The 16,644-nt window shown below is 38.4% G+C and overlaps 1 protein-coding gene across 1 annotated transcript in view; it reads right to left on the reverse strand.

The window, feature by feature from the left end:
* Positions 1 to 16,644, reverse strand: part of LOC139940021 (BMP-binding endothelial regulator protein-like) — a 37,823-nt gene continuing 21,179 nt past the window's right edge. Inside the window, exons 3-15 of the mRNA XM_071936212.1 lie at positions 15,613 to 15,712; positions 15,128 to 15,210; positions 14,594 to 14,687; positions 13,195 to 13,277; positions 11,864 to 11,963; positions 10,745 to 10,851; positions 9,639 to 9,776; positions 7,954 to 8,058; positions 6,469 to 6,520; positions 5,230 to 5,556; positions 4,147 to 4,483; positions 2,625 to 2,755; positions 1 to 1,735 (exon numbers count right to left, since the gene is read on the reverse strand). Coding sequence (XP_071792313.1) covers positions 1,557 to 1,735; positions 2,625 to 2,755; positions 4,147 to 4,483; positions 5,230 to 5,556; positions 6,469 to 6,520; positions 7,954 to 8,058; positions 9,639 to 9,776; positions 10,745 to 10,851; positions 11,864 to 11,963; positions 13,195 to 13,277; positions 14,594 to 14,687; positions 15,128 to 15,210; positions 15,613 to 15,712 — 1,836 coding nt within the window. The 3' untranslated portion in view covers positions 1 to 1,556. The remainder of the gene's footprint in view (positions 1,736 to 2,624; positions 2,756 to 4,146; positions 4,484 to 5,229; positions 5,557 to 6,468; positions 6,521 to 7,953; positions 8,059 to 9,638; positions 9,777 to 10,744; positions 10,852 to 11,863; positions 11,964 to 13,194; positions 13,278 to 14,593; positions 14,688 to 15,127; positions 15,211 to 15,612; positions 15,713 to 16,644) is intronic.

The raw sequence follows: 16,644 nt of genomic DNA on the forward strand, positions 1-16,644 counted from the left end.
CCTAGTTTTCCCAACAACACACACAATGTAACAGGTCTCAGTGAATTTTATTTTGAAGCTGATGATCGGTGGACAATATAATATCGTATTTTGGATAGGGTGAAATTATATGCAAGTTGTTGACCCTTTGAAGATGCCATCCATCTTTCCATTTCTTAAAGTATAATACCGACAGTTAGCACGGGAGGTATTAAATGTGGCCTGACAATACGTGAATACAGCAATCATTTCAATACTTTATAAAATGATATTTAACGCTAAGTGACGGTGTACAAAGTGCATCCATAACTTCTTTGAATGCTTCATTTTATTGCAGAGAAGGGGGGGGGGGGCGGGGGTGGTTGTGTGTTGTTGACACCTTTTTTTCTCCACGGTTCGGTCTTGTGTTTCTTGATCATATTCATACCATCTGTGTTTCAAGAAATGGACAATTTAAAATCGCCACTGGGCCTATACGCTAAATTGAATGAAGGAGGGTATAATTATTGTCTATTTTCAAAGAAGAGGAAATTAGAATTATCTTCAATAACCACAGAGTTCGCCGCTGCAAAACGATTCGAACACAAGCAAACACAGCAGCTTCGCCATTTGACTATTAAATGCAGCAGTCGTTGAATTTCAGAGGTTTCAATGCAGTTGGCACATGATGCTCGATCACATAGGCCAACAGAATTGGTGGAGCAAACCGTATACTTGCGATTAATTCCCAAAATTATAATGAGAACGGGAAACCGTAATAAGCAACTTTAAAAGCTAGATTTGTCCACAGCAACTTATGAGAAATATCGAATGCAAAGTGCACAATTAAATTGTGGGTGTTGTGGGGGGGGGGGGGGTAGTTAATACACTCAATGTACTTGGTACAAGTCACAGTAAATGTTACACAGTTAATGCAGCTCATTAAGCAGACAAATCAGCTGCCGAGAAATGTTTTCATCTTAACATGCTCACTTTAAATGAACAGGTAATTATTCTTTGGGCTTTTGTAAGAATGCGGGTGCAGGCAAACCAGGTGCAGGAAACCAAAACTCATTTCCCTCGAAACGAATCAACTTTTGAAAACTAAGAATCTATAAATACAACCAGATAATGCTGTGAATGGTGTGTACGCCCTCAATGTTGGCAATGGAACATACAGACATGTGACACGAGCTTGTCAACTTGCTCAAAAAAGCCAATTAAAGGACTAACAAGAAGCAAGTTCGTGTGAGCGACCTGACCCGAAAGTGCGACATGGTTCTCGAATTGACCATAGTCAACTACCATACTCCAAGGCATGGTTTGATATAGTCAATCTCCCAGTGCTCTATGGTTTATGGTTATAGTCAAGTCTAGTCGCCATCTTGAACTTGCTCATGGACAGTGATTTAGTAAGCCCTCTATTGGTTCAATGTCTATGATATGATTACAACCCACTGACTGCACATAAGGTGAGCATCCAGAATTTCAGAAGGTGGCAACAAAAGAGACTTTCTTTTTTAAAAGAATGGTACAGGGGTTTCCCCAATTAAAGATTTCATTTATAAAAAATAATATAGAGTTTAAGAGATTGAGGGTCACGGGCACTCATCTGATTGTATGCATCTATTTTTGTGCATAACGAATCCGGCTGGGCACTGGCAGCCGGCTACACAGGGCTGTCTACACGTGGACGACTCGTCTCTGTTTGCGCATGTGCGAGGGCAGGGTGGTCCACACTCGTCGAAAACAGCGCCTTCTGGACAGGTTTGTCCAACTGGGGATGAAAATAAAAAGGACTCAATTGTTAAAAAGAAGTGAACGACACTGCCTTTTCTGGTAGAAAAACAAGAACCTATGCCCCATATTTTGTGAATCCTACCCTGCCACTTTTCCAATTACAAGTGGAACCCGATCATGACGGTCATGTGTATACATGTGGCAGGGGTATCTGTCCCAAATGCGGCAAACTGTGTAGAAACTTCTTCTGATAGCGCCCTCTTTTGAACCATCCTCCTTCAGTTCAGCGTTTGTTAGTTTTCTATAATGGGGGGCCAGAATATCCAGGGAACAGATTTCCATAGGACAGTGGCCGTGTGGCACACAGAGTAACGACATTGCCGAAATAGGGCAACGTCACAGTAGCATTCGGTGGTTCAGTTGGTATGGCACCAGTGTCCCATGGAAATTGGTCCGCCGGAGTTTATATACCCTAATATGGAAAAGAAGGATGTTTCAAAAGAGGGCGCTATAGAAAAATTAAGAGGGCTGAAGAAAGGAAGGATGTTTTAAAAGAGGGCGCTATCAGAAATATATTGTACACAGTTTGCCATATTATGGCGGGGGGGGGGGGATGGGGACACATAATCTCTGGGGGACATAATCCCCTGTCACGTCGGCACTGGGATCACTCAGATCCTGCTCTTGTCGAACATTTACATTCTCTTTAAGTAATATTAGTTCCTCCTACAAAAAAGTCCCTCCACAAAAGTCAATATTTTCTTTAGCAAAAAGGGATGATGCTTTGTATCGAAACAACGAAACACACATGAACAATAATTATGAATGAATTAATAACTTATGAAAGAAGGACATATAGTATAGTAAATGCGAAAGAAGATAAAATTGTCTGAAATAAAACAACCATAAAATTAATAGATACGAACCTGTGCAAGGAGATGTGGTTTCTAGTTCAACCTCGATCCCTTCTTGTTGACATGCGCTGACAAACGCCCTCAGAGCTTCACATGAACATAGTTTATGCTTCGGACATTCACACATGTCAGAAATGCAAGATCTGTGTAATACGGAAATAATATAATTAGTCTTTAAATAGACATTCGTTCTAATTAGTTTAGTTATATAGGCCTACCAGTAAAGCAGCCGAAACTGAATTACAACTGATTTACAATAAATCTATCATTCAAAGTTTCATGCTTTACAAATACAAAACCGTTCATGATATGAAAAAGAATAAAAACGTCTAATAAGTTTATTCAAGTTTTGATTTATCTTTCAGTAACAAACAAATGGAGCAAAATAAAGTTTTCTCTTGCCACATAAATTGTTTGTTTGCTGTATTTATTTTAGCACTATTCTATTAATTGGTTGGTTAAAACATAAACATGAATTAATTAATTTCCATTAATCTACTTTAAGATGCCCAATGGTATCAAACAGTAATACACTACAAAGCACCATCATATGCAAAATGAATAAATCAATCATAATTGTTTGGTTCTGGCATAGAGCAAGGACCATTATGATTGTAGATATGTTTGATTTTAGCTTTAGTGAACCTGCAATGAAATTACTAGATAATCAATATTCATCAATTAAATCAATAACATATGTCCTGAAAAAAAAAGAGACTGAAAAAATTGCAAGAAAAGAACGTCATCAATACAATAAATAAGACAACAATACAACAACCCATGGGTAAAATATAAACAAACAAAATGTACATTGAGTGTAGTCATATTAATATTCCAGTTGGTGGACGACCTTTAGAACCTGCCTGCAATAGAATGGGGGAAAACACATTTTTTCTGCTCATTTGCCGTGTCATGTTTCATGAACATGCATGGCTCATAATTTGTTGTCTCTACCAACCCTGCGGTGGCGCTATTCCATAGCATGGACCAGAGGACAGAACAGACCTGCAATCCAGCATTATCGCGCTACACTGCCTTCATACAATTGGGAAAAAAGAAAATGTACATGCTCGCACTTCCTAGAATTGCAATGAACGTGCCAAGCCAGCCATTTTAATAAGAATGGCATTGCGACGTTGGCCATAACATAATGGTCAGAGTGTTGCGAAAAATATAATGCAACTTTTACTAATAACCCCCTAAACATGTCAATCACTCTAGAATCGATTCGGAACATAAAAAAACATTAAAAATAAACCATGCAAAATACAATATTCAAAATAAAACACACACAATATTCAAAATAAAACACACAACATTCACTGTATTCTGAGCAGATTTAACACAGTGGCAAGGGGAAAACATTCCGTATCCTGCCACCACTCTTCATCCGTAATGAAATAATATACATGTAGTAGGCCTATCTTATTTACTCAAAATGAGATATTTCGGCAATATAGAGTGAAACATCGGTGGCAAGTTACAGACATTTTTTTTCGTTTGGAGAAACAACAATAAACACATCATTGCCTACCTGTAATACGTCCAAACGTCTACCACTTCACTACAACTTTCGAACTGCTTGGCTCTCAGAACCTTACACTCACGGTGCGCCCTCAAGCGTCTCTTGGGATTGCCTTCGCAGGGGGCCGGTGTCTTCGTTGGGGGTCTTACGCATCTCTCTTTAGTACCAGAGACCCAGGACTCTGCAAACTGCTCTGCATTATCTGCTACAGCGTTGCTGTGTCTGAGCTTGAAGTCGTCCAAACGATCACCGTTGTAGTTTCCGCAGAGGCCGCACAGTTTGTTCTTGAAGGTTGGTGGCATGGATACCTCGACCAGACTATCTCCATCCCAAGTAACTTCAAGGCCTGCAAAGCATACAATGAGTATTACTAAATTGAATTTATTCGACTTCACCAATTATAATTTGATCAATTTCAATCAGAATCCGGTCACAAATGAGAACATTTTGAAGTGCCACCTTTTCAGATCACCTGCTGAGAAAAAGTGTTCAGTGTATTTATTTATTATTATTACTATTATTATTATTTATTATTTATTTTTTTTTTTTTGAGGTGGGGGGAGGTAAACAAAGATTGCCTAGGGTGGGATTCGAACCAACGACCTCCGGACTAACGTGCCGGCGCTCTACCAACTTGGCTATCTAGCCCTATATTTGCGGTGTATTTTGAGTACAGTTTCTTGAAAAATTTTTGGAAACAAAAACCAAAGACAAAAGGGGAAAAACAGCAAATGAGTTTTCTGTCTTTGTTCCGACTACATAACAATAACATAACAATAACATAACATATGAAAGGATCCACATACTGCTCGGCCAAAAAAATAGTCATAAAAACAGTTTAAACCAAAAGACCAGCCGGTGCCCAATTTCATAAAGCTGTATAGCGGAAAATACTGCTTGACAATTTCTTTGCTGAGCAAATTTATGTGGGGCACCAGTCACATCAATGTAAACTTAATGCTAGTTGAGCTGGTAACCTGTTTATGTTAAGCAATAATGTTATTTGCTTAACAAGTATTTGTGCTTACAGCCTTTATGAAATTTGGCCTAGGTAAAACGTGTATTTGTCCCTTTCATGTAAGCAGATCTTACCAATTTGTGTGGTTACTCTTATAAGAAATCCATCACTCTCCACAGCTAAGACATCAGGGATCACGTGCGGTAGAGACACATCTTTCTTATCCGCTCTGACCGCATAGTCTTGTAGTAAAGTGACCTGGTGACCACTTATACTTATGAAGACAGTCTTGGTCCATGCGAAGTTATCGGTTTGCCTGCCGTCATTTCGCACACGTACTGTGAATGTTCTATCGTGGCAATCTGATGTCAGAATATATTTACAAGTTCCTTGGAAGTTGTATAAACGACCGTCAAACGTCCTGTAGTGCGGATCCCCAAAGACTGAGCACAAAGCATTCTCTGTAGAAATACAAAAGGACGAGACAATCAGTTTATGGCATAGAAGGGGGTTGATGGAGTCCACACTTCTTACGGTAATCTGCATCAGAGTTAACGTATTGTCAATAGAGGGCGGTGTTCATGGCTCTGCACAAGACAAACTTCCATGACATTGGACCCTAGTTGACAAATGTTTTTTGGTGACTGCTTCGCTGGTCTTTTAAAGCCATTTTACACTTTCGGTACAGAAAAAAGTTCACAGATTTACAAATAATTTACAGGTTTACAGAAGGTAATGGTGAAAGACTTCCCATGAAATGCTTTACTTTTTGAGAAAACAGTAAAACATTATTAATTCTCACTAGCGAGAATTACGGATTTATTTTAAACACATGTCATGACACGGCGAAACGCGCGGAAACAAGAGTGGGTTTTCCCGTTATTTTCTCTCGACTCCGATGACCGATTGAGCCTAAATTTTCACAGGTTTGTCATTTTATATAGAAGTTGTGATACACGAAGTGTGGGACTTGGACAATACTGTTTTCCGAAAGTGTATAATGACTTTAAAGCACAAACATTTGAAGGAGAGAATTTTAAACCACGCAATGGTATTGTGCTGATTGGGCAAAACAAGTGCGAGTAAGGGTTGGAGTGGGCTTGTCTACTCAGCCCGTTCTGATGGGGTCGGAGAGGGTTTGACTACTTTATTTGAGTACTGAGGCGGTTAAAGTAGGTTCAGTAATGAATACTGAGATGGTTGGAGTGGGCTCCCCCTATCATTTTGACACCCTCATTTAATTCCTCACCACCTGGTATAAACTAACAGCTGATCCGGAAAAAATAACATGTTTTAATGGAAAGAAATTCAAGCCATATGGCTCCATACATTAACCTGAAATAGTGGCTACTTAGCAAAAGTTTCCCACTCACTTTCTTTGCACCTTTGACAGCATTCTCCGTCTGGTCTGTGTAGTACGTGATTCTGAGGAAGAAAAAACCACAGTTCATCAATCAAAATCCATCAATCAAGAAAAAGGAGATTAATCTTGTTCATTTTCAAATAAAAAACCAACATCGAAGTAAAACGAGACAAAATGAATAACAGCTTTTATCTTAATGTTTGACTTCCGTCATTACTAAGGACTGCATCAACAGATAATAAAAAGAAAAGAAAAAAACACACAGCATTTTTCGATTTGATATGTTAATTTCAGTTAATTCGTTGGATGCCGAAGTGGCTTTCAACAGAACATTAAAGGTATGCTGCAGTGAATTAAAATAAAACAGTTAATTTTGCTGTCACTTATTTCTGATATATGTATTGAACATCAATAAAATGTGTTTTGTTTTTTCCCCGACATATCTCACTTGCGTAATTCGCGAATAAGTCATGCCCCCCCCCCTTTTGTGGATTGTTACCGCCCCCCTACCATCGACGTCACGTCGGGAATTCAAACATGTCGTCGGCAAAAAGAGTCTGGTTCCTAACTACACGCGCCTAGGTACCAGGCCACACAATGCACACGTCTCTATATGCACACAGCCAGGGGACCCGACGGCTCGGGTTCCCGACATGACGTCACATGAAGGCTCCCTTTTAGGGGCGGGGTGGGTTCCCACTGCAGCCACCCTTTAACAAAAAAAATTAATATTCATAGTGGTGTGAATTGACCATGCAAGTCTCGCGCATAATTCGAATATTGGGACCTGATTTATAAAGAGCGCTAGTTTGTTTCCTTCATGTACTAACGCAATGTCCGTGTGAACAATTAATGGTCAAAATTTGTGAATACGAGACAGACCTGCACGGTCTATTAAATCTATTAATTTCAGTGACCGTAAGACTTTGTCTATTGGCTCTGAACAAATTATTTGCCATCTATGGACTGCAATAAGACAATTTAGCAACCATGTTACATAATTTGACCAGTACGTAGTATTTATCAATGCGTAATACACATACACTTTCTGTTTCCCATGGTATTACCCATGCACACAAAATGAACTATTTATTCAAATACCAAGAACGTGTTTATTAAATTTCAATATCACTGACCAGAAAACCCTGATACAGTGTCACCTATTCATAAATATGAATGCATTAACCCATGCCCGGTTAAACACCCCCAAACATCTCAATAAGCCTTAGCTGGGTGGGCCAGGCTTCGTTTCCTTTCACGGTATTGGTTTGCCTGCTCACTTCCTGGGGGCTCCACACGCGACCGGGTATAACAAAACGAATGGTCAGGAAAACCTTTTCAGATGAAAATGTTTAGAACAATATCCGTCGCTTCCTTTTGGCTGTGTGTGTATGTATGTGCTTAATTCAAGGTGCCATATGGATTGGGTTTTTCCTTTTGACTTCAATCTTTGAAAGAAAAAGGGTTATTTTGGGGGTGAAACTCGTGAACCCACCTTTGCACAGATAAGAGATGCTGGACATGATTCTGTTGTACACATTGCCTCTCCACCCACACACTGACACGATTCGCAGGCGTGTGGTTCCCAACTCTCGCCCTCCTGTAATTAAAAGTGGGTTGACATTATATGTATAAGTATTCATCCAAAACATGATATCAAACAAGAAAACAAATCGATGACGTTCGTCCTGACCTTTTTAATTGTTTAATGTTACATTTTTCTTTTTTTAAACCGCTTTGAACCAAATATCCATTTGCGACAGAAGGATTTGTCATTCCACGTTTGCGGGTCGGGTTTTCAAAACACTTGGCAAAAGGTCAACAATTTTGTTGTGAAATATCAGCCCAAGGGTACTTCTGAACCTTTGCAATGAGGCCTTTAGAGTCTGGCTTACGCTATACCCTTTCATTGGAATTCCACCTACAGACGGACAGACTGGCAATTAAATCTAGCACAATCCAGATTCGTAAGTTTTTTTGTTTTTCTACTACAACCTTTCCATCATGGCTATTTTAGTCAAAGTGGAGTTTTTTGTTCTTAAAGTTCGTGAGACAAAAAGATGAGATAACAAAATAGTTGGTAAAGGTCATCTTCCGTTCGTGCGCCAGTTTGGGGGCTGGGTACGATCCGACTATTGTTGTGTGGGGGTTTAGACTTCCGCCTGTTATTGTAGCAGAGTCAGCATTCCCAATAGTGCATCCTTGAACAAGGAACAAGGAACAAGAAGAATTGTTCACTTTGTTTGTATCATTGTTTGGTATTCCAAATATCACCGGAAACTATACATCTCAAAACTTAGTTATACTAAGTTGAATTATTCTGTAGGATGTCGTCAGCCTGGGAAAGTATAAAATGGCTGGAGATTTCAACAGCTGTGTGAACACAATGTGTTTTGTGGAGTTTGCATCTTCAGTTGAAACACAGCGAATTATCCCATCTATGTTAAAGGCACTGGATACCATTGGTAATTCTCAAAGATCAGTAATCTCACTTTGTGTATAATATGCATAAAATTAAAAAAATGATAATCAAAATTGCAAGAGTCAAAAAAGAAGGAAAAAACACCCTTTATAGGTGCATACTAAAAGGCTCCAAGTTGTTAAAAAGTGAGAAATTACTCTCTTAATGTAAAAGAGTGAAAAGGCACTCTTTGAAGAGCCATATGAAGGACAACTCTTTTTCGAGTGGTCTTCCACTCTTTTCGATTGAAGTTTGCATCTTTTTGAGTGATTTTTCACTCTGTCCTGGAGTGAAACCCCTCTAAAAGACTGAAATAACCGCCACTCTTTTTGAAGAGCCGTCTGGAGGACAGCTCGAAATGCAAAGGGTGGTGTTTTTCACTCTTTTGCATTTAGAGAGTACCTCTTGCCCAAAGGCCGTTTCCACATTGTTTTATAATAAAAATAACTCTCCATTGCTATCTATTCTTTTGAGTAAAAACCATTAGTGTCCAGTGCCTCTATACTATTTTCTATATCACTTTGGTTAAACTAGGAATGAACAACAATCTCAACTAGAAAGGATAACAACAATCTCATATTTTGTTCTCAATAACTAACATTTTAGTCACTATATTTTTTTAGTTGTTACACATCAGAGAGCGATTATAGATAAATATCTGTATCTATATTTTTCTATATCTCCTATATCCCCATTTCTATATTTTTGTCTCTGTTTACCTGGTATACCTCCCCGGCATATCGACACGTTTTGGGTTTACATTTCGGGCAGCACTCGTCCTCATTATGAATGATCTCTTCATTGGGGCATGATAAATCAGCTGGACATGTTGTTCTCTGACACATCACTGTGGAATCCTGAAAGAAAACGAAAAAAGAAATAAAGCATGCGTAAAAAAAACAATTAATAAATTAAATAGCTTATTAATATTTACTGCAAATTTTGACAATAATATAAGTCCTCAAATTGATTTTAATTTAACTCAAAATATGCAGGAATATCACGAAAATGTGTCTTGGTTTACATAGGCGCTCTTTACATAGGCTCAACGAAGTTGTGTGGGGTCAGATGCTTGATTTCGAGACCTCAAGAGGTCTCGAAATCAAATTTGTGGAAAATTACCTTTTTCGTGAAAACTACGTCACTTCAGAGGGAGCTGTTTCTCACAATGTTTTATACCATCAACCTCTCCCCATTACTCATTGCCAAAAAAGGTTTTATGCTAATAATTATTTTGAGTAATTACCAATAGTGTCCTCTGCCTTTAATATCACAAAGTACAACAATTAAGACGACGACTTCATTTAATTTCTTAAAGCTATGTCTCAGGTAATTAAGACACAAAGGATGAGGACTTATCCATTTCATCCCTGGGTTTAGTGGAAAGGACGTAACAATTATTGGAGACCTCTAAAGCCTAAAGCCTATTAAAGGCTAAAGGCAGTGACACCTTTGGTAATTGTCAAAGATCAGTTTCTCACTTAGTGTATCCCAACATAAGCTTATAACAAATCTGTGACAATTTTGACTCAACCGGACTTCAAAGTTGCAAAAGAATTGTTTTAGAAAAAACACCAATGCTCCACAACTTTGTGTACTGGGATGCCTACAAAGTTTTGTTTTATATTGAGTCAAAATAACCTCTTTCTTAAAAACTATGTTACTACAGAGGGAGCAGTTTCTCACAATGTTTTATACTATCAACAGCTCTTCATTGCTAGTTACCAAAGTTTCAATGTGAACAATTATTTTGAGAATCACCAATAGTGTACAGTGCATTTAATTAAATGAAATTAGAACAGAGATAGATTGTCGCCAAACTTACGAGACAAACACACTTTGTACACTTCTCTGAAAAAACGTTTTGACCATCATCATAAACACTGGAGTCGAAAAGACAGCGGTGACCAAGATCGAACACCTTCCTCGGAGCTGGAAGGAAAATGGACAATTATTTTCATGATAATACTTACTCAACGGTACAGTAACATCCCACTGCCACTTAAAGATCGTGTTTTAAAAGATAGGTACACATTTGGTAATTGTCAAAGCCCGGTCTTCTCACTTGGTGTATCCCAACATAAGCATAAAATAACAAGCCTGTGAACATTTGAGCTAAATTGGTATCGAAGTTGCGAGAAAATGATGAGAAAAAAACCATTGTTGGACGAATTTGTGTGCTTTCAGTTAGGAATAAAAGACTGCTAGCTAGAAGTCGTTTATTATTTTAGTGAGAAATTACCTCCTTCTCAAAATCTATGCTACTTCAGAGGGAGCCGTTTCTCACAATGTTTTACACTATCAACAGCTCCCCAATGCTCGTTACCAAAGTCAGTTTTTAAGTTAATATTTGTTTTAGGTAATTACCAAACGTGTACCTTCCCTTTAAGGCAAAGTTTACCAGTTGGATTTTTGAACCGTACGATTGATTTAATCCTGAAAATTTTATTTCAAAAGTAGTTTTTTTTTTTTTGCTTTCGCCGAAACTCTGAAGCGAATATTTCCACGCATGAGAAATAATCTCAAATATCTCAAATAGGAATACACAACCTGAGCAGTGACACTTCTTAGATTCAAATCTAAAACTAATAATATTCTTAACATAACCACATCTTCGAAGTGAAAAATTTCTCAAAATGACATCTATGTATCGAAAGCTATTGTATGCTTCATTTCAAACCGAAGTTTTTATTGCCGTCTGTTATACCAAACGTAAACATTCCCTACCAACTTGTATGAGAAAATACATGGTAACAACGTTTATAGTTTTTGAAAACGATGCCTTCATGCATGTTTCCACTATAACCCGGTCATTAATACATTACCCCACGATTGGGTCAATGAACTATCTTCCTCGGAACTTCAGATGGAACTTTTTCATTGTATCCACCACTCTATTAATGACCTTTAAGTATCAGGAATGTTACAATATCTCATAACTTACCAACGCATTGAGGACAACACTCGCCAGGTAAAACCTTCTGTTGGTTTTGCGGACATGAAAGAATCGGACATATTAATTGTTGGCATGTTGTTCCACCTTTCTGTTAATTGAAAAATAAAAATAAACAAATAGGACACTTAAAAACAGATACTGTTGGTTTTCGTTATTTTTCCCCCTTCCTTTTTGATGGAAATCCATCCAGGAAATTCCCTTTGCCTTAGGTGAAATAATTCCAAAGATAGAGTCAAGAATCTGTCAGCAAGACACGCTAACATATGATTAGAGAAGTCGCTCGGGGTGTCCCCTGGCCGAGCTTTAGTGCGAAATTTCACACAACCAGATTTTAGATTACATAAAATCCAGATGACGGGAGGTGGAGGGAATTGTGGCATCGGTGCCTAGGGGGGCTGAATGACATGGTTCACGGCGGTCAATGGTACGAAAGGCCGGTGCTGTCTGATGAATCCCCCGATAGACACTCGGGATACACAAACACTGGATGTAGAATAAACTCCATGCGCTAACTAGAAAACTAGGAAACTGAAAAGGCTGCTGATGGAGTGAAGGGCAGGATGCAGCCTTCAGCCATTTCGGAGTCCCACAATAACACATTTCCCCCTTCTGGTTTGTGGTTTTTAGTCGGTGGAAATAAATGTGTACACACCATACACCGAGGTCAACAAAGCAGTACACTGCGAGGAACGATGGGGGAAATAACGACATACAAAGTGCCAGAGTGACCCATTTTTTTTAGAGTGAGTGAAATAAACTGAATGGCTTAATGCTATGAACTTTGATGCAAGCAGGGCATTCAGCTCAAAAAGCTCTTACTGTTTACAGTGAACGGTGCTGTCAAGTAAAAGAACAACTGTGGGGTGGTCATTGCTTTATTATACACAGCCAAACCATGCCCCAAATAAAGTATGGAATGGATTGTTTGTTGGCAGTTAGTTTCAAAGGGATTGCCATTGAGCTAGGTTTCTTATCCTACTATCATTGAAATGGAAATTTCAAAAAGCACAAATTTCAATAATTGAATAGTGGAGACGAACCAAGTCATTTAATCAAATTAAACACAGGGGTATTTAAAGTCGCATACTTCTTTTAAAGCAGGCCTTAATAGGCCTTTTTCATGCTGCCGCCATCTTAGTCATGTACCTCGTATCGAACAACAATAACTAATGCTAATAATCATTTTGCAAATAGGAACCATACTATGTTGTTCTTCCAGCCTCGGTGTGGTAACATTGATGTCAATGGGAGAAATTCAAGATGGCTGCACCATAATAAAGGTCTATTGGCAACAATCAAAGAGGTGTATAATTATGTACCGTGCATGTGCATTTGATGCAAGCGTCACTGTCAGGAGAAAATGTGGTGCCTTCTGTGTGTAACTTTCCTTCGAAGAAACAACCTTCAGAAAGAAAAGAAGAAATGTTTACTCTACATGGTTTAGCGTAGATTTACATAAACCATGTACAAATATTTATACAAGGAGAGGACACCAGTGAGGGTAGAATATGCATTGGTCGTACACATTATTATACAAAAATAAAGTAAAAAAAAAATGAAAAATTCCTATAGGAAGGAGCATGCTTGAAACAACCTCATGTTAAGCATGGAGTAAAACGTAACCTGAGGTATATTGCAAGTAACAATGAAACCACTGTATGCCTACATTGGAATACCTCCGCAGAAATGTACACACAATATACACAAATAAATAACTTCTATGCCTTACAATTATCCTTTCTGACCTTGTTAAAAAAGGGTAACATTTTTGTTACAACACTTAGTTTTGCACCTCAGGCAGACTAGAGAAAAAATAACAACAATCAAAATGCTGTTAGCTGACTTTCAAGATTTACCCAATGGCCTAGACGCGGCTTTCAATGGTGACAAGGGCCCAATATTAAATCGATCTAGAATGATATACGAGGAATTCTATAACTCCAGGCATTCGGAAACAAGTTGTATGGTAACAATCTAATTTCAAAATGAATGAATTACCGTCCCCGGAAAAGGGTAAGGGAGGGGGTAACATGCCCAATGTTAAAAATGTGTCACTCGGCATGTTGTTTCTGTTTGTGCTGGGGTGGTTTTCTTTATGAAGGGGATACCCTTTCATTACATTGTGCCCCGTTCGTTCCCTCCTTTCATAACTACCTGTATCCGCCCCCTTCCGAAGATCATTTACACATTCCGTGGTAACTTTATTAAAGAGGTTTCATTCCAAGGTTAATTGGAGGGGCCTCGCACTGTTCCTGTGTGCCCCACTAAAGAGGAAGGAAATGGCCCCAACCAGGAGACAGTTACTAGCTCTGGAGAATACCTCTGACTATTCAATAAAATGCAGTTTATACGTAATCATTCGTCAGACCCCCCCCCAAAAAAAAAAAAAAAAAAAAAAAAAAACCTCCTATATACACATATAAGTGTCCGGGCATGTATACCTTTATTTTGAAAGGGCACGAGGCACCAAGGCATTTTCTCCTTGGTAAAATTGGCACCTTATTAGGAATTGTAAATTTCCACTGAAAGCATTTCAAGGGGACCATTGCAATGAATGACCATGGGCATGGAGGCAATCGCATTCGTTGCCTCTGTTGAGTATCAGGCCTGAGTGTGAACCAAAGTTAACCAATAGCCTTGTTCTTTGTGACATTTAGAGATGTCAAGATTATCAATGTCTAATTAGAAACTCATAAACTCCGTGGTGGACTTGCTCACCTGGGCATGTTGGGCAACACTCGCCAGGGATAATAGTGGCGTTCCCACAGCTCGGTGCTACACAATGTGTCCGCGATGCTGTCACTACACCTTCCTATTTAAAAATAGATGCACTGTCAAATAAAATCAATCACGAAATACCACCTCCCAAACATATCTTGATTCTCTCCTTCCATTATACAGCGAACACATTTCCACATTAGAGAAAATAACATACACCTCGACTCAATCAAACGAGATGTTATGAACATGGTATCCGCATATAGATGTTTACAAAATTAATTTTTTATTATACATTATTCGTTAAGAGGGTTCATCATTACAAACGTGGACCTAATTATGACGATGTGGGTGGGGTGGGGTGGGAAGGGGAACTTAATTAAATTGATATGAATCTAATCAAAAGCTTATCATGTTTTCTACCGCTAGCTTTTGACGAAACAATAGGCAATAATTAATAACGCGACTGGCGCTATAATTAAACCGAAAACGAAGCGTTAGATTTCAGTGACATCAATTTTCTTGTTCACTTACCCGACATTCAAACTGCTGGCATGGGTCATTGTGCGAAACCCAACGTTGCCCAGTTGTATATTCTTCGCCATTATATCTGCAAACTTGCAACATAAACATTCTGCATTAATACAAACACCAAAAAGGGCCAAAACAATCCCATATAAATAATGGTTTCGATTTAGGGTCACTTTAATCTTTCATATCTTTCTGGTAACGAACTTCAATGTTATGTTTCTGGCACTGCAACACAATTCTGTAACTTAATTCAACTTGGAGATACTTCTGTGGCTTGTTTGTTTTTATATCATAATGCTTATTGTATTTTGATGGTTCAAATATTAAACAAAAAAAATAACTTAAGTTTTATTTTAATTCGTGGTTGAAAGGCGCCAGATCGTTGCAATAGATTAGGATTGTTGGGGTGTTCTTGGCACATAATGGTGTCCGGCTTTGGTCCACCTGTTTACTTACAGAAAGAAGTTTGAGCTCCAGGAAATACTCACTTTTACATTTTTCACAACAACTCTTCCCCAGAGTGGTGAATATAAGGGCACAGTCGTCTAGTTTAGGGCAGGTTTCCCTTTTGCATGATATAACTTCATTCTGAAGAAACAAATCACAATCAAAATATATTCATTACGAACATTTCAACCAGTTTACAACGATAGGCGTACTTGTCATTTACTGACTTGACTGATAGACATGCATTTGCAACATACACAGTTGAGGGGAATGTGAAAAAGAGTGATAACTAAATATCCTTGCAAAAGGACACAAAACCGAAACTGGTTTTGAGTTCTGGGTTGGAGTGCTTCAAACTTGAGAGGAACAGAAACCAGGCCTCATACCATTAATTAAAAACGAAAGTTTTGTCAATGTGTAAGCGTATTTGCCCGGAAGCCCTGTGCATCCCTTGGGTGGATATGTGCGCTTTACAAATGTTGTTATTATTATTATGATAACTACTTCAAAGGGACCTTCAGTTTATGGTGATATACCTTAGGGATGTAACAGATATAAAACCGTACAAGGTGTTGAAACAATAATGCATCTTGACTGTGTGTTGTTTGTCTCGAGACCACCATGAACGACCGAGTATAAAATACCCCAAAATACAAAATGATGTCCGAAGAAATTAAGGCGCGAAAACTGCCAAGCGTGGTTTATGAAAAAGTGCAATCATTGACTTGCACTTAATCCTATGGTAAAGCAAACACAGTCAGATCATCTGATACTTGGAATAGCTGGGGTGGGTGGAGCTGATGATAAGATTACTTTCTAATTAAAATATAGAGACTCCAGACTGCAGTCACGCCACTGTGACCAGCCAGTACGTCGCATCCCGTTAAAAAAAAAAAAAAAAAAAAAAAAAAAAAACAGAAGAGAGAAGAAAAAAAAGTTTAACACAGGACTTTAATTTTTTTTTTCTTCTCAACAATCTAAGTCTCTGTTTATCATCAATTCAAAGATTTACAAGACAAGGCAGGTATCATCACAATACAAGAATTTTATCAGACTAAGCCGATTATCCTGTA

Source organism: Asterias amurensis, chromosome 7 (genome assembly GCF_032118995.1).
Source record: "Asterias amurensis chromosome 7, ASM3211899v1".
Lineage (NCBI taxonomy): Eukaryota > Metazoa > Echinodermata > Asteroidea > Forcipulatida > Asteriidae > Asterias > Asterias amurensis.